The sequence below is a fragment of the Mirounga leonina genome, unplaced genomic scaffold, assembly GCF_011800145.1.
Source record: "Mirounga leonina isolate KUSES-001 unplaced genomic scaffold, KU_Mleo_1.0 Mir_94, whole genome shotgun sequence".
NCBI lineage: Eukaryota > Metazoa > Chordata > Mammalia > Carnivora > Phocidae > Mirounga > Mirounga leonina.
In genome coordinates, this window is record NW_023270855.1 from 54,429,203 (window position 1) to 54,454,062 (window position 24,860).

At 55.5% G+C, this 24,860-nt stretch overlaps 1 protein-coding gene across 3 annotated transcripts in view; it reads left to right on the forward strand.

Annotated features, from left to right (window-relative positions):
• Nucleotides 1–24,860, forward strand: part of MLLT1 (MLLT1 super elongation complex subunit) — a 66,699-nt gene that overhangs the window by 32,231 nt on the left and 9,608 nt on the right. For 2 of the 3 annotated variants that reach the window (XM_034998623.1, XM_034998624.1), the window contains 3 exons: nucleotides 14,279–14,422; nucleotides 17,964–18,089; nucleotides 22,047–22,601. In XM_034998623.1, coding sequence (XP_034854514.1) covers nucleotides 14,279–14,422; nucleotides 17,964–18,089; nucleotides 22,047–22,601 — 825 coding nt within the window. The remainder of the gene's footprint in view (nucleotides 1–14,278; nucleotides 14,423–17,963; nucleotides 18,090–22,046; nucleotides 22,602–24,860) is intronic. The other variant, XM_034998625.1, reaches the window with a different exon arrangement.

Consider the following 24,860-nt stretch of genomic DNA (forward strand, 5'->3'; position numbering starts at 1 on the left):
GGCAGAGGGAGAAGCAGGCTCCCCGCCTAGCAGAGAGCCCGATGCGGGACTCGATCCCAGGACCCTGGGATCATGACCTGAGCCGAAGGCAGACGCTTAACCATCTGAGCCACCCAGGCGCCCTGGTCCCTGTCTTTAAATGCTGACAGCAAAGCATGTTATTTGGCAGAAAGAACGGACAACGTGAACATCCCCAAGTTGGGAGCTCAAGGTCATCATCTAGGGGGATCCAGACGGTTACCCTCTAACCCCATGTTGACCCAGAAGCCTGTATGAGCTGTGGCTGATTTATTCCTGTGGAAAGTGAACTCTAGAGCACTGGGAGTGGCCTGGGAGAGCATGCTCGGGCTGCCCCAGGACAAGGCAGTGTGTTTAGGACAGGTAAATTGGTTCCTGGGTGTCCTAGGACCAATCAAGTAGCAGAGTTTTGCTGAAATGCTCCCTTTATATCTGCATGTTGTCTTGGACGTGGCCAGATGCATTTGAAGCCCTTCTCTCTCTCTCTCTTTTTTTTTAAAGATTTTATTTATTTATTTATTTGAGAGAGAATGACACAGAGAGAGCATGAGAGGGGGGAGGGTCAGAGGGAGAAGCAGGCTTCCTGCTGAGCAGGGAGCCCAATTCAGGACTCCATCCCAACTCCAGGATCATGGCCTGAGCCGAAGGCAGGCGCTTAACTGACCGAGCCACCCAGGCGCCCCAAGAAGCCCTTCTTGTTTCAGTGTGTGAATTACATTTCACACAGTGGCTGTCCAGTAGAAATATATAAGCCCCCTATGTAATTAAAGTGTTTTTAGTAGCCACATTAAAAAGGTCAAAAAAGAAACAGGTGAAATCAGTTGTAATTATGTTACTTAACCCAGTATATCTAAAACATTATCATCTCAACATTAATCAGTATTTTTGAATTCCTGAGATATTTTGTATTCTTTTTTCATACTAAGTCTTGGAAATTTGGTATGTGTATTACACGTACTGAATCATGTCAATTTGGACACAAAATTTTATCAGGAAGACTTGACCTATATTTAGATTCCATGAAATTCACATTCAAAGAAAGGAGTAAATTCACAAACTCAGGTTGCTCCAGACGTACATAAAGGTCTTTCACTAGCAGCCGAGTACGGACTGTCTCATGGTCCAGGATTTTTTTTTTTTTTTTGTAACTTTTAATTTTGAAATAATTTTAGAAACACAGAAGAGTTCAGAGATTGTAGAGTCCTCATGTTCTCCACACCCCGCTTCCCTAATGTTTATCTTTCCCATGGCTGTGGCACACGGTATTAATTTGGATTGGTAGACTTTATTAACAGACTTGGGATTTCCCTGTTTTCTAGTGTTCTTTTTCTGTTCTGGGATCTACTTCAGGATCCTACAGTGCATTTAGCATCATGTCTCTTTTGCCTCCTTCAGTCTGTGATGGTTTCTCTGCTTTTCCTTGTCTTTTCTGACCTTGACGTTTTAAAAATACTCTAGCCATGCAGTTTGAAGAATGCCCCTCAAATTGGGTTTGTTTGGTGTTTTCTTATGATTGCATGGGGTTGCAGATTTTGGTAAGAAGACCAGAGAGGTGAAGAGCACCCCCCCGCCATTATATCGTACCAGGGAGGACCTGATATTAACTTGACTTATTACTGGGGATGTTAACCTCAATCCCTTTGTTAAGGTGCTGTCAGGCTTCCCTGCTGTAGTTACTATTTTTTCCATACTCTGCTAGTTATTAGAAGCGAGTCAAGTCCAGCCCACACTCAAGCGGAGAGAAATTAAGCTCCACATCCTGGTGGTATTGTTCAAACCACCATGGTAACTAGTATCTATTTGGAGGAGATACTTTGAAAGTACGCAGTTAACCTGTTTCTTTTTAAAGTTTCATCTGCTAGTTTTAGCAGTCCATCAGTGGTATTCTGTGCCGATCTGTTTCTTTCATTTCTTTCATTATTCATTGGAATTTTTCCATGAGGAAGTGTCCTTTCTCCCCCATCTATGTACTCATTCACTCATTTATTTATATCAATATGGATTCATGGATATTTGGTTCTTTTCTTTGGATTATAACCCAGTCCATTATTTTCAAACTGTTCTCACTCTGGCCAATGGGACCTCCCTCGGGGGGGGGGGCCCTGTGCCTTTTTGGTACATTCCCGTGGTTTGGGGGGTCCTTTCCTCACTTTCAGGCACCACAGGGTGCTCAGGTTTGTCTTGGGTTTCCCTGCCCCAGCCCTAGAATCGGCCACGTCTACAGGGGCCCTGCTCCCTGTTATTAAAGAGTGGGACGTGAAAGCCAGGTCTGGGAGTGAAGTGTGCTTTTGCTCCTGGGGCATCACTGCGTTTGGGCCTCTCCTGTGACAGACCTGGGGAATATATGCACATATCCAGTTGACCCTTGAACACGTTTGAACCGTGTGGGTCCACTTAGATGTGGGGTTTTTTTTGGATAAACACTGTTCAGGACCGTAAATGTATTTTTTCTTCCTTATGATTTTTTAAAATAATGTTTTCTTTTCTCTAGCTTACTTTATTGTTAAAGAACACAGTATATGATACTATAACATTGGTCAACAGTAGGCTATTAGTCATTAAATTTTGGGGGGGAGTCAGAAGTTTATATGCAGATTTTTGACTGCTGGGGGAGCTGCGGGGAGATCGGTGGCCCTAAGCCCTGCCCTGGTCAAGGGTCACCTGTGCTCACTGCCTCCGCCTGCGTGTTACTTCTGTGTCCGTCTTGTCGGCACGCACATCACAGTAACCATCAGCTCATACCAATGCCTGCACCAACAAGCCTTTTCTAGCGTTCCTCCCTCCATTGCTTAGTTTAAATTTCTCTGAGGGGAGAGAAACCTGACCCTCACTATCTATAATATATTTGCTTATTGTTGAACTCCAGAGGACTGGGAAAGTAAGTTTCTGAATTGCTGACCAGTACTGCTGGGAGAAATAAATTTACCAGCTGGGGTGCAGTGACTGCGTGTAGTTTTTTTTTGGTCTTGGGCCTTCTGGTATCTTTGGGCTGAAACACGGCTTCTTCACTAGGTCATATATGACAGCTCTGTCCCTCCATCTTGTCGGTGTGGTTATGTCTACATGTGTAGTATGGTTAGATTCATTCGTCACGGTCTACATTCCATCTTGGACCCCTCCTCCTGCCCGTCTGGTTATTATTATTATTGTTTTGGTTTGTTTGTTTTCAGTGAAATTCACTCTGGGTTTTGACATGCGGTCATGCATCCGCCACAACAGTGTGCAGAGCAGTTCTAGCCTCCCCCCAACCCCCTCCCGCTGTCCCTTTGACGTCAGTCCCCTTCCCCCCTCGTCCCTTGTAAGCACTCATCTGTTTCCCATCCCTGTAGTTTGGCCTCTTCCAGATTGTCATAGAAATGGAACCACACAGCGTGCAGCCCTTTGTCTATACAGAATGTGCTGGAGATCATCCGTGTCGTTGCCTGAACGTGGGGCTCGTTCCTCTTTGTCACGTGGCTGCGCTGCGCTTCGTTTACCCGTTTGTGGTGTCAAGGACATCGCAGTTGTTTCCAGTTCTGGGTGATTATGAATAAAGTTGCCGTAAACATCCCCATGCCCGTTTTTGTGTGAACATAAGTTTTCAGTTCACGTGCGTAATGATCCCCGTTGGTGTGGGGTCGCCGGGCGCGCGGAGCGGCAGTGTTTGGCTTTGTAAGGCGTACCGGCAGCCAGCTGTCCGCGGTGCCCTGCGTTCCGGCCCGCGCTCCGCACGGCCGCTTGTCTCCGCCTGCTTTTCTCAGGGGCTTGTGTGGTCGTAGCTCTCTTGTTTAAAAAACAGCTTTATGGAGATATAATTCACATGCCATATAATTCATCCATTGAAAGTGTACATTCCATTGGTTTTTAGCATATTCGGAGTTGGGCAACCATCACCACTAATTCCAGAACATTCCCTCACCCACAAAGAAACTGTCCCCGTTAGCAGTCACTCCTCATCTTCCCTCCCTCTAGTTCCTCACAACCACTAATCTACCTTTTAGCGATAGATTTGCCTGTTCTGAACCTTTCGTATAAATGGAACCGTACGGTATGTGGCCTCTTCTGACTGGCATCTTTTATTTAGCATAACGTCTTCAAAATTCATGTGCGTTGTAGCACGCATCAGTATTTCATTCCTCTTTATGGCTGGATATATTTCATCCTACAGATGGACCACGTTTTGTTGATCTGTTTGTCAGTTGAGGCATTGTTTTCTGCTATTAGTGATTTTGTGTACAGGTTTTTGTGTGCATAGATGTTTTCACTTCTTTGGGGCACATCCATAGGAGTGGAATTGCTGGATCATATGGTAATTCTAGGTTTCATTTTTTGAGGAACTGCTGTACTTTTTGCCAGAGGAACTGCACCATTTTACCTTCCCACCAGCAGCGCATGGGTCCCAAAGCCTCTCCACATCCTCACCTTCACTTCCTGTCCTTTTCATTCTAGCCATCCTAGTGGATGTGAACTAGTATCCCTAAACCCAAATCTGAATCCCTAAACCTAAATCATTAGGTTTTGATTTGCGTTAACCTGCTGGCTGATGACACTCAGCATCTTTTCATGTGTTTGTTTGCAATTCACATATTTCCTTTGGTGAAGTGTTCAGAACTTTAGAGGTTGTTTTTTCTGTTGTTATTTGGGTTGTTTTCTTATTGTTGGGTTTTAAGGGTTCTTAATATACTTTGGATACAAGTATCTTTATCTTAGTACTGCCAGGGTATTATGGGGGACTCATTCAGAAAGAGCTGGGGAATGTGTAGGGAAAGGCTTCCCGTAGGAAGCAAGCCAGGTTTACTCTGAGAGTTGCGGGTGGGTAGGGGTTGATGGGGTGGACAGTACCAGGAGACAGCCTTCCAGATGAAAGTGTTGCAGAATTTTTTTTCTCCATCGGTGCCCGCAGTTCTTGGTCACGCTACTTGGAAGAATGAAGCGGTAGACCAGACAGAGTGGGGGGGCAGCAAAGCAAGGTTTATCGAGCGATAGCAAAGTGATAGTACAAAGCTCCCAAGGAGGGAGGGGACCTGATGGGGTTGCCACCAGAGTTTCAAAGTCTAAGGGTTTTTATGGGCTTGTTGGCAAGGGCTGTTTTAATCTGATCAACCCTCCCTGCGCGCGCCTGTCATCCAACCAGATTTTTGTCTCCTATCTATCATATGGGAAAGGGTGGAGGACTCCTTCCAGGATGGTGTAAAATCCTCCTAAGGGTGGTTTCCTCTTAGGGCCGGGGGCCTTGTCCATGCCTGCCTGCCTTCCAACTATCCTTCATCAAAAGCAGCTGCACTGTGGAGGTGGAGAATCAGGGGCATTTGGGTTCTGAAGGGAGGCTGGGTGGTTGGCAGGGCAGCTCAACCCAGGCACATCAGGAAGCCATTGGAGTGTGCTATCTGGGGGTGGGGGGTGCTACTTTCTTCGTCAAAAGCCCTCTCAGGCCTGTGTGTGGGGAGTGGGTGTGCTGTTAGACCCTCAGTGAAGGGTCGAGCCCCCTGATGCCTCTGGGTTCATCTGCCTCTGGTCAAGGCTCCAGAATGCTCAGCAGAGTGCCCATCTCATGCCCGTCCCAGATTGTGTTGTGGCAGGGTCACATTACAGAGCAGATCTGTGTCCACGTTTCCCAGAAGTAATTCAGTGGCTGCCAAACAGGAAGTACTTGTCTGTGTCCCAGATGGGGGTTGGGGCTGGGGAGCTGGGGCCCTAAAGTGTCCACATGGGAGGGAGACTCTAGGGCTTGGTCTTGGGCATGGTGAACAGGTGTGGGGGATGGACCTGGGGGGGGTGCTGCCCCTCCCTGAGCATGTGACCCCTGAGGATGTGACCTATGCCCTTCCCTCCCGCCCCTCCCTGGGCTAGGACCAGCTCTTGCGGCTTCCTTCAGTTTCGTGAGTTGGTGGCCCCATGATTTACCTGTGTTCACGGCACGTTGACCTTGGCTTGGAGTTGCTGTTTTGGTTTGGTTTTGAGTCATTAGCTGAGGCCGGCAGCTAGACTCAGTAGTTGTTCTAGATCTAAGGCATCGTTTGATGTGACTTCGTTTTCCTTGGGAATCCTCGTAGATCTGATTTTTTTCTTTTTCAAAGTCAAGCTGGTTCCTCTTAGTCCTGAGTTTCTGGCTTGGGGTGATTGGCAAACCTGAGAGGAGAGAAGGCAATCAGCTGTGAAATGGTTTTCTACGCTCTCTCCTTTCTCCTGCAGCACCCGCCTGGGCCAGAGGCCCCGCGTGCGCCCTGTGGGTGTTTGTCAGGGAGTCACCGCTGGCCTGGGCTCATTTTGGTGTTGAACTTGCAGCTCGACTGCTTCATGGTAAGATGTACCGTTGATGTAGTAACACACTCTGGGAGGAGGAAAAACCTATCAGGTGTGCACGCTGACTTTAAGAGATAACCCAATTTTTAGAAGTGGTCAAGTGTAAACAAGTTCATTTTGGTTATTTGCTGCTAATATTAGACATTCTCCCTGCCCTCCACCCCCACCCCCTATAATAAGCTATTATTGGACAGTGAGCCCCAGCCGTCACTAACTCTCCGTGGCTTTACTCAAAGGCTACTATCTGAGGTCAGAGGAAGGGCATTTTGGTACATTTTATTAGGAAGTTTGCATGGTTTTATTTGGAAGGGTTTTTTGGTTTTGTTTTAAAGTAAGTTAAAACAGCGCTTGCCAGCTTCTGAGCCGTAAGCCCTCAGAGGCATCTTCTTGGACACATCCTGGCTGACTTGTGTTCTGTGGAAATAGCCGTGTAGACAGTGTGGTAGGATTGGCAACAACCTGGTGGGGTCCCAGGGCCACCTAATCCTGCGCTCTTCCGCTCCCTCTCCTCACCCCCCCACAGTGGAAAGGGCCCTGGCCTGTGAAGACCCTCTCCCTTGGGCAGGGCGGGGCTATTCCCACCTGCCCTCAGTTTAAATTGAGACTTGGTGTGTAAGAGCCGGCCTTGAGTGATTGGGTGGGGAACTCACATTCTCCCCTCCCAGCTTGCCCCCCTTCTAGGGTCACCATCATCTCGGCCCTTTGCCCATTCGTGGGTCAGCTTTTGGGGGCTCCGCAGAGCTCAGGGGGCAGGCAGCCCTCTGCGGAGCCGGCTGCCGGCGACTCCTGCGCGCAGGGACAGTTGTGGGTCAGTGGCAAAGTTGCTTTGGCATCCAGAAGGTCTTGGACCCCAAGGCCCACGGTTTTTAGCCCACATTGCACTGTTTTCCTTAAGCCCCCTTTTTTTTTTTTTTTTAAAGATTTTATTTATTTGACAGCGAGAGCAGGAACACAAGCAGGGGGAGTGGGAGAGGGAGAAGCAGGCTTCCCGCCGAGCAGGGAGCCCGATGCGGGACTCGATCCCAGAACCCTGGGATCATGACCTGAGCCGAAGGCAGACGCTCAACGACTGAGCCACCCAGGCGCCCGAGTTGTCATTTTTTAAAAAGATTTATTTATTTATTCATTAGAGAGAGAGCGCAAGCGAGAGCAGAGCAGGGGGCAGGGTCAGAGGGAGAGGGAGAAGCAGACTCCCCGCTGGGCAGAGAGCCTGACATGGGCTCAAGCCCAAGACCCTGGGATCATGACCTGAGCCGAAGGCAGACGCTTAACGACTGAGCCACCCAGGCGCCCTTCCTTAAGCCTTTTAAAGTCATTTTTCTGCATCTAACTACAGAGGTGATGTGTGTGGGCTGCAGGGAATCAGAGTCCTCTCTCCAGTCTGTCTCCTTGAAGTAACCATTGTAAGCAATTAGTGAAGTACTTCTAGAAACAGTTTTTTTGTGTGGGGTGTCTGTGTGTGTGTGTGTGAGAGAGAGAGAGACAGGGAGGGAGGGAGATGCATTTTTAAACAAATATCTTTGGACCTCCCACATCAGGACCCCTAACTCTACCTCGTTGTTTATGATGGCTACGTGGTGCACCCTCTAGCTTAGACCTGCTGTCATGTCCCTGATGGGCACCTCTAGGCCTCTCACTTGAGGAATGCCTCGGGGACCCTCCTTGAACATCGGAGTCCTGGAAGCGGGACTTCAGGTGTGGTGGTGGGGGCTCCCCACGGTACTCCCCTTGCTCTCTTTCCCCGGGCGGTGGGCGGTCTCGCTTCGCCCCCGCTGCAGGCCTGTGACCGTGAGAACCGGGCCGGGCGGGCGGGGCTGTGTCCACAGGAAGAGGAAGACGCCAGAGGCTGTGGTCCGTGGACTTGAACGCCTGACCTCTGTTGGTTCCATGTGGCCTTGACAAATGATTAAATGCCACCAAACCTCAGTTTCCTCTCCTGACGTATGGTGAGAGCAGTGACGAACTCCCAGAGCATTTGTGAGCCTCAAGGAAGGTGCTAGCTAAAGCCTGTGGTGCAGCGCCTGGCCCCGGGGGGCTCCCTGAGTGGTGCTGGTGGCAGGGTGGCCGCTTGAAGCAGAGAGCGAAGCATTCACCAGGTGGCCCAGGAGGATCCCAGGGGACTCAGGGATGGAGGGTTTTGTTGGCCTCATCTGGGCTCCATGAGGGGCACTGTGTGTGCCCTTGTCCCCAGAACCAGGAGAGAGTCCGTTCGTAGTAGGCGGTCAGCAGATGCCCAGGGGCAGAGCTGTGAGCAGGGCTGGGTGTTAAGAGTCTGTTAATATAGAAAACTTAAAAAATATCTGCAAAGTAGAGAGAGTAGCAGAACAGACCACGGCAGAGCACCTCCCCCCACCCGAGCAGTTACGCACTTGAGTACAGTGCTATTTTCATTTCTAGCCCCGGGATTATTTTGAAGTAAGTCCAAGACATCCTGTCTTTTAATCTGTAAATATTTCCGTCTGTGTCTGTAAACGATAAGACTCTTCTAAAAGTATCTAGCCACAATGTCATCATAGCTGGGAAGGAACAAATTAACAATTCTTAATATCAAATGTCCAATAATGTCAGTTTTTTTTATTATCACGTATATATATATTTTAATAATTTATTCAAATCAGGATTCAGGTAAGGTCGGTCCATAGTGGCTGGTTGCTGCGTTTCTTAAGCTTCTTTAAATCTTGTCTGTCTCTCCATCTCTCTCTTTCTCTCCCTTGCAAAACATTTTAAGAAGCTGTATGGTTTGTCCCATGGGGAGGTTGCTGATTGCAGCCCTGTAAACTGGCAATTAGATATGGGGCCACGATCAGATTCACGTTTCACTATTTTATGAACCCTGGGCTTCTAACGGGTATGGCAGACAGGCCCTGAAAGAGAAGTGTGGGCAGGGCCCAGATAGCAAGGACACAGCCCCGAGGCCCTCCTCAGCTGGTGCGTTCTGGGCTGCCGGGAGTCTGGCTGCACACAGGGGTGAGGCTGAGAACCTGGGGGTCCTCCAGGGCCAGCCCTGCCGGCTGCAGAAGAGGATGGGGCCCGGGGTGGCCAAGGGGCAGCAGCAGAAACCACAGGTCTGGTCAGCCAGCCCCACGGCTGTGGGCCATTGGCCTTGGCGCGGGCCCGTGCCAGCCGTGGGCCTTGGCCGGGGCTCCCGTGGCCTGGACTGCCCGAACGCTGTGGACGAGTCCACGCGCTCCAGGTTTGGGCGCTGGCACCAGTTAGGCCAGTTCCTCTGCGTCTTAGTTTGCTGAGTCTAGAGAGACGCTGGCCTGTGGCCAGTATCCTGGATGGTGGGTGGCCGCCTGCGAGCCGCGCTCATCTTTGCTGAGATTGGGGCACCTGTAGGATCTGGCTGGAATGACAGGGATGTTGCTTTTGGGACTGTGGGCCCAGCACACCCTGAACTTGGCTGCTCCTCACTGAACACGTTGCTGGCTCTTGGAGGCATTGTCAGGCAGGGGGCGTCACAGGCCGGAGGTCTCATCCCAGGTCACCAGTGCCGGACACACGGTGGGCACCCAGGGGAAGGCCTCCGCCCGGCCCACGTGCTGCGTGCCCACCTCTGGGGAGCCCTAAAGCACTCCTCCTACTTTGCTTCAGGGGCCAGGGCTTAACGCAGCCTGCCCAGAGTGAGTCCCGGCTCTCTGCGCCCTGCCCGTGTGGCCCCAGGCAGCTCGTCTGCCTCTTCCAGTTTCTTCATCCGGGAAGTGGGGTCGCGGAGAGCACCCGTGTCTCGGGCTGTGAAGCAGTCGTATGTGTTAAGTGCTTAGAAAAGTGCCTGGCCATGGTAAGCACCGGTGAATGCTGGGCACCCTGGACTCGGCACCGGGCCTTCTGCCTCTCTCCACCCCCGTGTGCGGTAGAGAGGGCCGCAGATCGGCCTTTCGTAGTCCCCGTGAGCTCCCATTTTCCTGCTGGCGAATCCTGCAGCTTCAGTCACCGTCTGTCTGCTGGGTCTCCCAGGTGACCTCCCACAGCCTAGAGCTCTTTCTGGTAAAGCTGTAGCTTCCCTTTCTCGAGGGCACCAAGCTGAGGCGATTAGCTGCCTTGTCTCTTCCAATACTCCCACTCGTAGTTGAAGAAACCGAGGCTTAGGGAGGATGGGCCTCATGACCAAGTCCGGGCAGCCCATGAGAGGTGAGCCCCCGTCCTGGTCTAACCCCATGCTCACGGGGGGCTGTCGGGGATGTCCAGCTGCCTGCCCACATCCTGCTGGCGTTCCCCGAGGCCTCCGGCCACCCTCCCCTCCCTGACATGCTCCCTTAGCTGTGTTCCTTCACCTGTGCCGCTCTGTTGCACTGAGTCCACTCACAGAATTTTTGGGGAAATCGTGAAACATCTACAGAAGTAGGAGGAGTGCTTTAACAAGTCCCCGTAGCCACCCGCTGGGTCTAGCACTTTCCGCGTGTGGCCCTGACACCGTGATTTCATGTGTCCCTGTTTCAGAATGTGTCTCTTAAAAGATGAGAACTGCTTTTTAATCATACAATAATACCAGTATCACACCTACAAATTAATAATTCCTGAATATCCAGTGTTTCAAGTTTTTTTTGTTTGAATCAGATCTAGATAAGACCAGCACATTGTAATTCATGAGTTTGTCTTGTAAGTTCCTTTTACTGTGAAAAGGCATAAAGTAGGGAAGAATCTCCTTATACCATTGCTTTTCTTTGCAATTTACTTGTCGAAGCAACCGGGTCATTTGTCCTGTAGAGTCTGGTATCACCTGGCTTATTGTTGCTTTTGGACCTGCTTTTGTTATACGCCATCCTCTGATTTGTACGTTCCCGGTTAGTTTGAACTTGAATCTGGAGCTGAAGTCCTCCCTGGAAGGTGGTAAGTTGGCCTTGTGGGTGGCCTGTGTTTGTGGTGTTGGCCGCAGTGGATGGACAGTGCCCTGGTCACTGACCCGTTAGGAGGGACAGAACAGTGGTGCCCGCATTCTTCTGCACGCATTAGCTGGACTACATCCCTGCAGTCTGCCTCCCAGATCTTCTGTGTTTACCTCGTGGGAAGGCAGGAGAAATGCTTGGTGTGGATTTTTTTTTTTTTTTTTTTTTTTACTCCCTTTATTTGCCAGGTTCAAACCCTGCCTCCCCATAGTGGCATCCTGCAGGCCCGAGGGTGTTTGCTTCCTGGGACACAGATCTGGGCTTGTTCTTTCTGAGCCCAGATCCCCCTGTAGACACCTCTGCCCCCAGGATGTGGCCAAGGCCATCTCTCCAGGTCACCTCTTGCCACCACTGTCCCCCGTCCCACTCCAGCTATAGCCATATGGACTCTCGGGGCTCTAGAAAGGACTCTGCTGTGGCCTCTGCAGCTTCTCCCCACCCCCTTCTTCATTGACTCATGGCCCCTCTCTGAGCCTGGCACAGCCTCCAGGGAACCTTCCTGGCCCCCTCTCCACCCCCACTATTGGGTCGTGCTCCACTCTTGCCCATCTTAACATTTCATTCTTTTGACAAAAATGTCTTGTGTGCAGGACAGGGGTCCCCACAACCCTTGCCTCCAAGGGGTTCCCAGTTTGGTGGGGACACATCCCCGCTGTGACAGGTGCCTCCATGAGGTTGGCACAAAACCGTGCAGGCACAGAGGAGAGGCATCAGCCACATTCGGGGGTGTAGCAGAAGCTTGACATGGGGGCTTCTTTCTCTTCCTTAACAAGCAGTTGGAAAGCAGCTGGCTGATGGCCTGGAACAGAGATCCGCATGGCTCTCCTCCATGCTCTTCCCAGGATTGCTGACCTTCCAACTAGGCAAGAGGAATAATGATGCTGAGCCTTTCTCTTCACACTTAGTGGTTGACTTGGGAAGGCAAGCACTCCCTAGGCTGACCTCATTACACCTCATCACTCAGACCAGGCCACGTGTCCACCTTGGGCCAGGGAACAATTTCCAAGTCTGCTTTAGATGGGCTGGGGGTGGAAACCACTCTTGTTGACCCCAAGGGCTGCTGGGGGGAGGGTGAGGCTAGGGTTACCTCACTGGTTGGCATTGCCTTGGGAAGGCCTCTTTACTTGTCTTCTCTGCACTGGACTTGAGGCTCCCAGAAGGCAGAGTCTGCGACTCTTTCGTTCGACAGGTGCATCTTCTACCTGTGGCCTAAATGGGGGGGGGGTGGCGAGTTGTCCTCGTGCAACTGCGGGACCCCATTCCTATCCCGTTTATTCAGAAGCAGGCACAGGGCCAGCCAGGTTCCCTCTCCTAGGTGTCGCCCACTCATCAGAGCTCAACAAGCCCAGCATGGCTCATGTGAACCATGCGACCGCTGGCTGGGGAGACGGAGGAGGAGGGTGAGGTTGCCCGAGCCCCTGGCTGCAGTCAGAGCGGCAGGAATGAGGCTCAGCCCCAGCCTCTGCTCCCTTCTCCCCCCAGGACTGTGACCCTGCTGGTCTGTGTGGAAGGAAGGGTGGGAAAGAGAGAGCGTGGGCATGCCTGTGTGGAAGGCTCCATGCTTCCCCCTTCCTTCCTTACCCCTGACTGTCCAGTCCTGAAGTGAGATCCCCTTCACCAGCACCCCGACTCCTAGGGTTCTCTCCCCTGCTGGAGAACATTTTTAAAAAATTGCCTATAATATACATACCACAAAATTCCCTTTTAAAGCATACTAATTCAGTGGTTTTTTAGTATATTCAGTGTTGTGTGGCCATGAGTTTTCTAATTCTAGAACATTCCATCACCCCAGAAAACAACCTCATCCCCATCAGCAGTCACTCCTCATCCCCAGGCCCAAGTTCCTGACAACCACGAGCCCTCTTCCCGTCCGTGGAAGAGCCTGTTCTGGCCGTGTCACACACGTGGACTCACACCCCGTGTGGCCTTCTGTGTCTGGTTCCCTCCCTGAGCGTCGTGGGCTCGGGGTCCGTACCTGGGGCAGCGTGTGTCGGCCTCTCACTCCCGTCCGCAGCCGAGGGATGCACCCACACGTGGAGGGACACGTTACGTTGACCCGCTCATCCGTCAGCGGACACTGGGGTTGTATCCACTTTTTTTTTTTTTTTAAGATTTTATTTATTTGACACAGAGAGACAGCGAGAGAGGGAACACAAGCAGGTGGAGTGGCAGAGGGAGAAGCAGGCTTCCAGCTGAGCAGGGAGCCCAATGCGGGGCTCGATCCCAGGACCCTGGGATCATGACCTGAGCCGAAGGCAGATGCTTAACAACTGAGCCACCCAGGCGCCCCGGGTTGTGTCCACTTTTGACTGTTGTGAATCCTGCCATGCTACATAGACGTGCAAGCGTTTGTGTGAACATAAGATTTCATTTCTCTCGGCTGTGTATTAGGAGGCATGTATGGGGCGGTTACTCTGTAGTAAACATGGGGAGGGCCCCCCAAACAGCCCCGGGAGTCACGGCACTGGTGACGGGGCACCCACTGCCCCGCGGCCTCACCACCACTTGAGATTTCCCACTTTGTAAAGAACCGCTGTGCTGGGGGCTGGGAGGTGTTATCTTGTGGCTTGGATTTGCCTTTCCCTGATCATTAGTGATGTTGGGCACCTTCTAGTGGGCTTGTTGGCCATTTGGATGTCTCTGGAGCTATCTCCCCCTTCCAGGAAGGGAGCGTGGGGTGCAGACTGAGGAATCACGGGCCTCGGGGCCTGGGGTCAGACCTCCGTAGTGCCGCTCATCAGCCGTGTCTTCAGGCCTCGGTCTCTCCATTTGTTGATGGGTGCCATGAGGGTCGAAGGGGGGGGGGTGTGTGCCGTCAGCAGGAATATGTCCAGCAACTGTCTGAGAACGTCATTCTTAATGATCGGTGTTTCTCTCATGGAGACTGCTTTGCTGGGTCCAATGCAAGTAGTAAGTTAATTTATTTTGGGAAACAGAATAGACGAGAAGGAGGCACACGAGAGAAGCAGGTAAGGGACTGAGGGGAGAGAAACGGAGGCCCAGCACAGGGGAGAGAAGGGGCCAGTGGTGGGGAGCGTATCTTGGGGCCGCCTGCCCCTCTCAGGTGAACTTCCTTGTTTTCTTTGTTGAAGGAGGAGCCCAGGAAGGTATGCTTCACCTATGACCTGTTCCTGAACCTGGAGGGCAACCCGCCTGTGAACCACCTGCGCTGTGAGAAGCTCACCTTCAACAACCCCACCATTGAGTTCCGGTACAAGCTTCTGATGGCTGGCGGGGTGAGTGTGCCCCTGCTCAGACAGACGCTGGGGAGGGGCCGGCCGCTCACTCGTGGCTCCTGCGTGGCCCCTCTTGTTGAGCGGCCTCGGTGCTCGGGGTGCCCCGGGGTCTCCCGGCAGGTCCCGTCAGCGTCGGTTGGGTGCCCGAGACCCGGAGGGGCGGCCTGCTCAGGCAGCACCTGGCCGCCCTGTGCAGGATCCAGGTGTTCCGAGTCTGCGCCAGGGCATTGTCAGCTGGAACGACTAGTGACTAGTTATCCCCAGAGTTTCCTGGTTCACTGTGGTTAATGAGCATCCTCCTCTGTGGGAAGGAGGGGTGGGAGGAGTGGGCGTGAGGCCAGTCTGTCAGCGTGGTGAGGCGCAGGAGCCAGCTTTGAACCGGATCGGCAAGGCCGTACTGGGGCTGCGTCATTCGGGGAAACAGCAGTGGCTCCCCGGGGGTTCCCTGATGGTGCGCGTTGCCTGGCAGCCTTGTCCTAGTGAGGCCAGGCAAAGCCGTCGGCTCTCAGAACCCAGGCCTCTGAGGGAGCCGTGCGGCTGGGGATCCGTGTGTGGTGGCAGAGTGCAGGGAGCACAGTTGAGAGCTGGAGTAGGGGCGCTTGGTGTGGAGGAGGAGGGGTGCCTGGCCGAGGACGTGGGACGTCCCACAGCCACCTTTCAGTGCCCCAGGGCCACTGAGCATTTGTCTAGTGGCCAGCCAGGAAGATTTGGGTCAGGGCCACGAGTGTGAGTGCATGTGGCAGGGCAGGCCCACCTCCCCAGTGAACATTGGGAGTTTGGCTTGAGCTTCTGTAGGCCTGCAGAGCAGTCCTTTCTGATTCATTTGGATCTTTTGTACTTTTTTTTCTTTTTTAATAAAGGCAGTCACTTATTCATTGTAGAAAATTTGATTATGTTCTGCCAGGTTCCTTATAAAAAATGTGTCTGTGATTATAATGTAGCATGTGATGGCTGACGGGAACAAACAGGGAGGTGTTGGAATCCGTTCACAGAGACATTTGTCCTGAAGTTTGCCTGACAGGTCTGGAAGAGCCAAGGAAGTGGGGGGGGGGGTGGCGCTGCTGGGGTCCACAGTCCTCCCCAGCTCTGCTTCTCCACCTTCTTTCTGCTGCCGGATATTTTCCAAAATATTTGTTACCCAGAGGCTCCATAGTCAACATTTTCTTTGGGAGACACACGTGCACTTAGCATTCCTGGCCTCTCAGAGCTCCAGGACCAAGGGACTGCCCCCGTCTGCCCCCTGCATAAGGAGGTTTTCTTTGCTAAGAGATGAAGGCTTGATGTGCATCATCAAAACCTATAAAACCGGAGGGCGGAGGCGGCGAGGGGGAGAGGTTGGGAGTGCAGGTCCGGCGAGCCGTTTGGGAAGGGCCAGTCCTGGAGGGAAGAGGCAGAGCCCGGCACGGTGGTCTCCGGCACGGGAGGGCTGCCCGGAGAACTGACCGGTTGGTCAGGAACTTTCTCACCCTCTGGGGCTATGGGCCTTTGGGGCTTGCCCTGGGCTAATGGCAAAGCAGCGCTCTCTGGTCTCTGGAGCAGCCTGAGACCTTGGTGGGATAGTAGCTCCCAACGCGTGAGTTGTGGTCCTCGTGTGCCATTCTGGAGCGGAGTGTCCCCCCTGGGGCTGGCATTTGCCACCTTGTGGCCGATGACCACAGACCCATGACCGCAGACCCGCCTGAGCTGATGTCGGTGCCGGAAGAACTGGAGTCACGACCCGACCCGTAGGTTGATGAGACCTGCCTTCCTTGCGGCCCCCTCCGCCGGCGGTCACCTGGAGCTCTGAGTCCTCACCCGAACTTCAGGCACCTGCTCAGCAGTGTCGAGATCAGCTTTGCTCCTTGCTAGATGGTCAGCGGCCAGCCTCGGAGAGGCGGCTGCCTGTCCCCTCAGCGTTGTGTCTCGTCCTTTGCCCCATCGGCAGTTGAGCTGCACGGAATAGAAGTTCCTTTTGCAACCGAGGGTCTGTATTTCCATCGGGTTCGGTGGGTCATCTTGAGGCACGGCGGCGGAGATAGAAGTGGATCCGTTGGTTCACTTGACCTTTCTCAAAGGGCTGCTGTTAGAGGGGAGAGGGACCAGAGAGGCGTTTGCTGTGTTACCCCGGGGCCGCGGCAGGCTAGGACATTAATTCGAAGGGAGAGAGGAGGCCTGAAGGCTAGAGTGGAAGGAAAAGCGAGTGAAGGAGCGTTGGGACCTGTCTGTGCCCTTGGGTCAGGTTGTAGTCGCTTCTCTGTGTCCCACGAGTGCTTGCGAGCCTGAGAGCACGGTGCTCTGCCCGAGGCCCGGGCTGCTCAGCTGGGCCTCGGGTGCCATGGGTCAGAGTGTTGTGCTTGGACGGGCTCTGGGAACGACTGGGGCCTCTGGCTTTGCTGTCTCGGAGTCGGGGGGCCACGGCGGGGGGGCACGAGGGGCTTCGCTGTGTTGCTTTCAACCCAGTGTCCCCTGCCGCCAGCCTCCTCGGAGGAAAGGTTTGGCTTATCAAGGAATCCCAGGTGTTCAAGGTTATTAATGATGCTTGTTCTACTGAGCTAAATGCTTTTTTCCTTTCTTTTTTTTTTCCTTCCTTTCTTTCTTTCTTTCTTTCTTTCTCTCTCTCTTTTTTTTTAATGTGCACTTTATTCTTTTGTTCTGTCTCGTCTTTCTCTGGAAGGCTCGCTCTGGCTGGCTGCTAGTCGTGTGAACTTGTAGTGTCAGCATCTGGATGACTTGCCCCCAAGCCTTCTCTCCTTCAGCAGGTGCGGCGGGAGCCGGGGAACCGGGGAGCCGCGCTGGACCCGGCAGGTGTTTCCCGGGAGCACCTACTGGCAGGACCCCAGGCCCTTCCTCCTCGCAGCAGTTGGCTAACCGAGCGGGGCGCTCTCTGGCCTCCCCCGCAGGCTCGTGCTGCGGCTTTTGCAGAGAGCTGCACCCACCCCTGTGCAGTTCTCTCCTGCCTCTGCCTCCCATGCTGCCAATTCAGTCACCTTCGCCTGCTTGACCGTGGAGGAGGGCTTGGGCCCCCGTCCCCGGAAATGCGGGACCCGGCAAAGCCCCCCGTGAGCATGGCCGTCAGAAGTTGCTCGCTCCGCCGCGTGGCTGCCCAGTGTGGGTGTCTGGCTGGCCTCTCGCCTTTCCAAACCGTGCTTCTGGTCCTTCTAAACTGCAGCGTGCAGGTCAGCGTGGGCCACAGCTGCCTTCTCGTGCTTCTCGGCACACTCCGCAAGTCTTCCTGGCCTGGCCCTCCTGTCCGCCGCACTCCAGGCTCTCCTTCCAGAGGCCATGTGGCCGCACCTGGGCCCAGCCATCCTGGGACCCTGGCTTCTCTTCACTCTCCACCTCGAGCCCGCTTCGCTCCAAGCACTTGGCGCCCAGCCTCTCATGGAGGACATGCCTTTGATTCTTTTGGAAAATTGGCGCTCCAGTCCTCCCTTGCCCCTCCCCCAGAAGGCAGCTCCCACAGCCTCTGGCCATACTCCTGCAGGCTGACTTCCTCTTGCCGGTCAGAAATCCAGCCTGCCTCCTTGCTCACTGATAACATCTGTCTCTTCTTTATCACTAGGTGATGGTAATGCCCGAAGGAGCAGAAACGGTGTCCAGGCCCAGCCCCGACTACCCCATGTTACCCACAATTCCACTCTCTGCCTTCTCTGACCCCAAGAAGACCAAACCGTCCCACGGCTCCAAGGTTAGTGAGGCGGAAGGCCCAGTCACATGGGAGCACTGGGGCCCAGTGGTGCGTCCTGGGCTCAGGGCGCCCCCTCTGCAGAGCTGGACCTTCCGTTCCCAGACTCGCTCCCTTGGCATCTTCCTCTTAGAGCTCTTCGCTCTACCTGGTAGCTCCCTGCCACTTAGGAGGGTTGGCCCCTGCTGGATTGCACGAACAGCCACATGATTGCAGGCTCTTCACCCTCTTCCTCTTAAGGCCAGAGAGCCTGCCCCATCCTCACTGCTCCCACTCTCAGTGGGCCTTAGGACCCCGCAGACAGGACCCTGAGAGTCTCGCGAGGTTGGGGGCCACGGACAGAGTGTTTCCACCACAGCCACGGCTGCCCAACTCCTAGGCCTCCTGAGCGTGGCCAGGATGCGCCATCTGCCAGGGCTCGGTGCCTCCTCCCTGTGCTGTTCCAGGCTTGGCCTCTTTCTTTGGGAGCAGCTCTCAGCACAGAATGCTTATTATTTGGGGGAAGGGCCAGGTGGGACGATGTGGTGAGAAGGCACATTTCCCCCAAGAAGAAACGTTTTGTCATCTTGTCTCAGTCCTGTTGGGCAGGCGGCATTCTGTCTTCCTGAGACCTCTCTCTTAACTGTTAAGGAGTGGTCGCTGTCGCTGGAGCTCTTTGGTTAGTGTCCTGATGTACATATAAACTCGTGAGCGTGCATCCTAGTCCCCTGTAGCCGCCTACACGGCTCTGTGTCCCGGAGGTCAAGCTCATCTGGTGCTCGGGTTACCTGCTCATCCTCCCGCCACTGACCCCACAAGTTTATCCACTTCTCATCTTTGCGTTTCTCTTGCTTCACTCACTTGTTGGGTGTTGTGGGCTTGGAGCACCCCGGGTGGGAAGGGTCGAGCTCTCGGGCTGTCTTACAGCTTTCCTCATCAGCAACACGGGAGGAGAGCCGCATCACCCAGGCAGGGTCTTTCTGGCACTTTCCACAAGGCCAGTGGGTGTCTGACATCCCCAGATTTGTCTGACTTAAGCTCTCCAGACATGTGTGGTTAGAGTCCAGGTACAGAGTGCAGCTCTGGGGGGTCTTTCCCATGCCGGCCTCCTGGGCCTGTCCTTCCCTAAACCGCGTGGAGGGTAAAAGGAAGAAAAATTCTTGTTGGAGATCTTGGTAGCTTCTCTCTCAGCCATCCACAGTTATTTGGGACTCTGCAGAATAGGAAGAGTAGGGATTGACATGTTTTCTGTACGTGTCACTTGCAAGCCACCCAAACCCCCCAAGAGATGCCCTCCTGGGTGGTAAGGACACCGCAGCGGCTGACAGGCTGCATCTGGTGGGGCTGCTTGTGGCATCTCTCGCCGGCATCTCTGAGATCCTCAGGGGCCCCCAGGCCAGAAGGGCGTATCTGCCAGGGGGGCAGGGCACCCCCCTCCCTGCCCCAGGCTCTTCTTTCTCTAGCCCCCCAGGCAGTGTGACTGAGGAGGCGCCTGCATGGGTTTCTCAGGCAGCGAAAGCAGGTTCTTCTCTGCTGATAGCTCTCCAAGAAACCCTTCTGCTCCTGAGCCAGCAGTCTCGCTCTGCTCTCCTCGGACGGACAGCCTGTGCGCCAGCCTCCTTCTCCCGCTGAGGACCTTCCTTTGGGCACTGGCTGTTCTCCCCCAGATTGGTTCCCTGCAGCCTGGAGCCGAAAGGTCTGACTGGCCAGGCCACATACTCCAGGCAGAGGGGGCTGGGAGGGAAGGGGTGGGTCCTCGCGGGGCCTTGCCCACTGCCTGGGGACTGCTGGAGAGTCTGGCTGTCGCAGCCCTCGGCGGATCATTCCCAGACGGTTCTGTCCCTAGAGGGCACCCTGGCAGGCAGGAATCGGAGCCTCCTGGGAGAGGGGCGGGTGACCCCCTGGAGGCTCACATGCCAATAATGGCCCCGCCCGGCAGCTCCCCTGGACTGCACACATGTAGATTCAGGGGCAGCCTGCTTCTCCGTCTGATGTCAGCCATGGCCTGGTTGACCTTTCCCTAAAACTTCGTTCTTAGCCATTTTCGGGTCATTAAGAGCTTTGAGAATGTGACTGTGGTGAGTCCTTAACCCTGGGAATATCAACATTATGCTCAAGGTAGTGTGTGATTTCTGAGAGCCCATGATCTGGGATCCCTCTGCAGACCCCCGGGTGAAGAGCCGCTGCTCCGAAGGCTGCTGCTAGTTGTGCAGGACCTGGGCAGCAGCGGAGGCGGGGCTGACCCCAGGGCTCGGGGGGTGGGCGTGGGGGGGCAGCGCGGTGGGGACCAACATGCCTGGTGGGTGTGCTTTGCCTCATGTTTCGGAGCTCGGACCAGTTCCTGCAGCCCAGGCATGCTCAGGGGCACTGCAAGAAGAGGCCGGAATTGCATGTGGCGTTTGCTTCTTGCCTCCCTCCTTGGGAGAGCAGCTTGCTGGGGAATGGAGCCCCGTTCTGAAAGCCAGCCCCAAGGGGGCTGCCTTGTTAGATGGGCTGCTGGGGGCTCATGGCCTGAGCATCGCTTCCCCTGCCCTGGTGGTGTAAGAGCTGGGGCCAGGGCCTCCCAGGCTATGTTTCTCCAGGGAGGCGGCAGCAACCCACGGCCATGTGGGGCTGTTGCCGAACCTTTGGCACTGACGTGGGTTATCGATTTGCAAGAAGACGACGACCCGAGTGGATCAGAGGTGGTCAAGGCTGCGCCGTCTGTCCCTGTGGCTCTTTGCTGGGAGGGTCCCATGGTGGGCTGTGAGAGCAGCGGGGGCCTTGCTGCTGGGGGTGTTCCTGGCTTGCCTGCCCTCTCCTATGCACTCCAGCCTGTCCCCTTGGCACTTGGGGTGAACTGGTGAAGTGTGGCTGCCTACGTGGTGCAGGTCATCCTCTGGTCTGGCTCTGTTGGTTTCCTGGTGTGCTTCAGTCTGGAGAGCCTCCAGGCTCAGCTGTGCACCTGGCCAACTGAGTAGGGGCAGAGCCCTCCGCAGCTGACCACAGCAGACACCTGTCTGGCATGCCCGGATGTACAGGGTGATGATGGGGTGTTGATAGGAAGGAAGCCCGAACAAGGTGTCACGTGGGGCTCCTGCCTGCAGACTGCACCAGCTGCTTAGGGGTGGGTAGCAGTGGCCGCCAGCCCCCTCTTGGTTGAGCGCTTGCTGCCTGCCAGGCCCTGCACCATGGCCCAGTGAGGTAGGTGGTCCCGCCCTTGTTCGGAGAAAGCCCAGGCGCGCAGGTGGGAGCCCCCTAGCAGCCTGGCTCAGGGCCCTGTCTGCCTGTCCCCAGCGGGAGCTCCGTGACTTGGTGGACCAGTGTTAGAGTCTGGGCTCCATCCTCAGCCCTCTGAATTTCCAAGGTGGAGACCCAAGAGTCGTACGTGTTTTAGAAACACTGCCCAGGTGGCTTTGATTCTGAGAGGTCTGGGAGCTGTTCTGCACAGAGCCTGGGAACCCAGCCGGTACTCAGTAAATGCTAACCGTGGTGATCAAAGAACAACTGTGCTGGGCGTGCACTGGGGCTGGGGCGGGGGGGACCGGGCAGGAGGCACGCAGGCTCTGTGTGGGGACAGAAGGGGGGGGCCTGCCTGCTAGTGCCCCCCCCAGCCCCGCCAACACCACACGCAGCCTCCACTACCCTGGGCCACTGGGCAGCTGCGAGGCGTTGGAGGGGGAGTGGGTAGATGTGGCTTGCCTGTCTCGTATCTGACTCACCGTGTACTCTTCTTGAATCCCTCAGGGAATGTCAGTTCAATTCAGAGGGGAATCTTAGCCTGCACTCGCCCGGGACCTGCTGACACTTCCTAGTAGTTTAAAGGGACAGCTCCATTTAAAACTCTCACCTGCTGCCTTACTTTTTCGCTTTATGGAAGATTTTCTCTAGCTGAGTCTGAATCAGGTGGATTATACTTTGTAGGGGTCGGGGGAGGCGGAGCAGGGCGACCCTGAGATGCCATTTGACCGTGTCTCTCCCCCTCCCGCCCTGGCATTTCAGGACGCCAGCAGGGAGAGCAGCAAGGCCTGCAAGACCCACAAGACGGCCAAGGAGCACCGGGAGCGGCCGCGTAAGGACTCCGAGGGCAAGGCCCCATCCAAGGAGCCGGAGCGTGAGCAGGCCAGGAGTGCCAAGGACGCCACGCGGAAGCTGGGCGAAGGCCGGCCGCCCAAGGAAGAGAAGGCTCCACCGGCCAAGGCCGCGTTCAAGGAGCCCAAGATGGCCCTGAAGGAGACCAAACTGGAAAGCATGTCCCCCAAGGGCGGGCCCCCGCCCCCACCCCCACCCAAGTCTTCCAGCAAGCGGCCGGCTGCCGCCGACTCCCCCAAGCCCAGCGCCAAAAAGCAGAAGAAGAGCAGCTCCAAGGGGTCCAGGAGCGCCCCCAGCACCTCGCCCCGCACCTCGTCTTCCTCCTTCTCGGACAAAAAGCCAGCCAAGGACAAGGGCAGTGCCAAAGGGGAGAAGGTCAAGACCGAGAGTGAGCCCAGGGAGATCAAAAAGCCCCCGGAGGTGGAGGAGTCCAACTCGGAGGACGAGGCCTCCTTCAAGACAGAGGTGAGGTGGCTCCTTCCCCCTCCGCCCCCCTCCATCCTTTCCTTCCTGGCTCTGAGCTGCTTGAAGCCTTGTCAGCCCGACGGTTAGACGAGGAGGCTGGAATCCGAGTTCCCCACTTGCCCTTTGTAGCTCTGGGCAAACGTCCACACCTCTCTAAGCCTCAGTTTCCCCTTCTGTCAGGAAACTCTGGAGACAGTGCTTAGGGAAAAGTGGTTTTGGTTGGAGTATGATAGTTTGGTGCTCGGTTCAGAGCTGTCTTCCTTGGGCAGCCCCCCGCGCGGGCCAGGGTCTCGGTAGTGATCGTGCGTCACCGCTGCCCCTTCCCTGGCCACCGCAGGGTCAGTCCAACAGGAGACTCGCTCCCTCCACTAGTGGGGCATCCCTGAGCGTCTTCATCCCGCTCTTCTGCTCTGGGAACCCCAGCTGGCCACGGAGCCTCCTCACTCCACCCACCACCTGCTTCTGTGCGCGCAGGCGGGGCTCCTGCCGCAGCAGCTTTTCCAGGCGGTTCTGAAGGCCGCCATTAGAGACGGCTGAGCCACCGGGCAGCCAGTAGCCAGACCTCACTGGGGCCTCCGGTGGCGGCCCCCTCTCTGAGTGCCGTGTGGCATCCGGGGGTCAGAGGATAGGTGCATGGCCGGATGGGTGGCTGAGTGGCCCCCACCTGTGTCCCCAGTCCCAGCCCCCAGTGCCTTCCTGCGTTTCTAAATCCTCATTCATTCTGGGTGGCAAACCTTGCCTCCGGTGTTGCTGCTCAGAGTTCTGCTGGGACTTGGAGAGTGGCTCCCAGAGACGGAGCCACAGGATGACTGGGTCTGCAGCGCCGACGTCTTGAGTGTGTGGCTTCCAGGGGCAGACTGTTGGAGGCGACGGCGCGGGCTGGGGGTGACAGTTTGGCCCGTGAGGGTAACCGTGCACCCCACTGGCTTAGGGACACGCACACAGAGAGCTGTCAATGCCGTGTGCCCCGCACTGTCCCGGCCAGGAGACTCCGTCTGCCAGTGAACTTGGAGACCCCGGGTCCTGTTCTGTGGAAGCCTCCTAGCAGTCCCACCGGGCTGTATCAGGAGCTCGCCTGGCGCCTGGAGGTTCTTTGGGTGCTGATAGCACCTGTTCTGGCCCCTGTCTCCTCCGTCTGCTCAGCACCTGCAGCTCTGGGCCGGTGCCCTTCCCTCCTCCTCACCTCAGGTGCTTTCAGGCCAGGCCTTTCCGTGCGCAAGGCTGCCGACCTGCACGGGGGAGAGGTGGAGCCCCCTCCCCTGGAGCCCCACCTGAGCTGCACATGGTGCCCTGCCGCAGGTGCCCACGCTGCCATCCTGGTGTGGCCATCGTGAGTCCCTGGCAGGCTGTGTGGGACAGTGGGGACAGCGGGGGCGGCTGCTCTGCGTGGGCTGGCTAGACATCCGGTGTCTGTGGCCTTGGGCACTGTGTCCCAAGGCTGGAGTTGCTTGAGGAAGCCTGGGGGTTTCTCCTGGCTGAGGAAGCACTTCCTGTGTCCCGAGAGACCTCCGAACGACAAGCCTTAGCCACTCGAGGTCCATGCACGTGTGAGAGCCAAACCGCCCATAGGATGCCGGACGGTGACTTGTGGACATTTGCCAACCCTGGGACCTCAGTGAGGTGCAGAGGTCTGTGGTGGAGGAGGCAGGATAGCCTCCCAGACACAGGCCTCCCCGGCCATCGACCCTGGAGGCCGCGTGAAGCACCAGCATCCGAAAGCCCTGTGTGTGGACCCCCAGTTGCCTCTCCCCGTAGCCCTCAGAGGTGGCCGTGCGGCTCCTTGTCTGAGTCCCTGGGCCGAGCTCCCCAGCTCCTCCGGTGGCTTTTCTGTAGTCTCTTCGGCCCATGGGGTTCCTGAGCCAGTGGCTCCCATCTGGTCATGGCCCAGGTGGCCCTCTGCCCTCCTCCTGGACATCCCATGTGGCCTGAGCACCAGCATGCTTTGGCTGCGCTTACAGTGAGCCCTCTGCACTTTCCGACCCACATCTCCTCTAGGCTCTTTGGGCTGAAACCACTTCCAGGTTCCCTTCCCCCGCCCTTTGGATGGGCGTGGAAAGAAGAGGGACAAGTCCTCCTGAGAAGCGCGTCTCACTGCTTGGCAGGGATGACGCCAGTGCTTGCCTGTTCTGACACGGGGCCCAGGCCGGTCCCTGGGGGGCTCCCCAGGTCCAGAGTCCACTGACCTGAGTCTCCTGACCAGGCCCTGCCGCCGCCTCTGGCCTGGTGCTCGGCCCCTGCTGCCCATGCCCCCCGCCCACT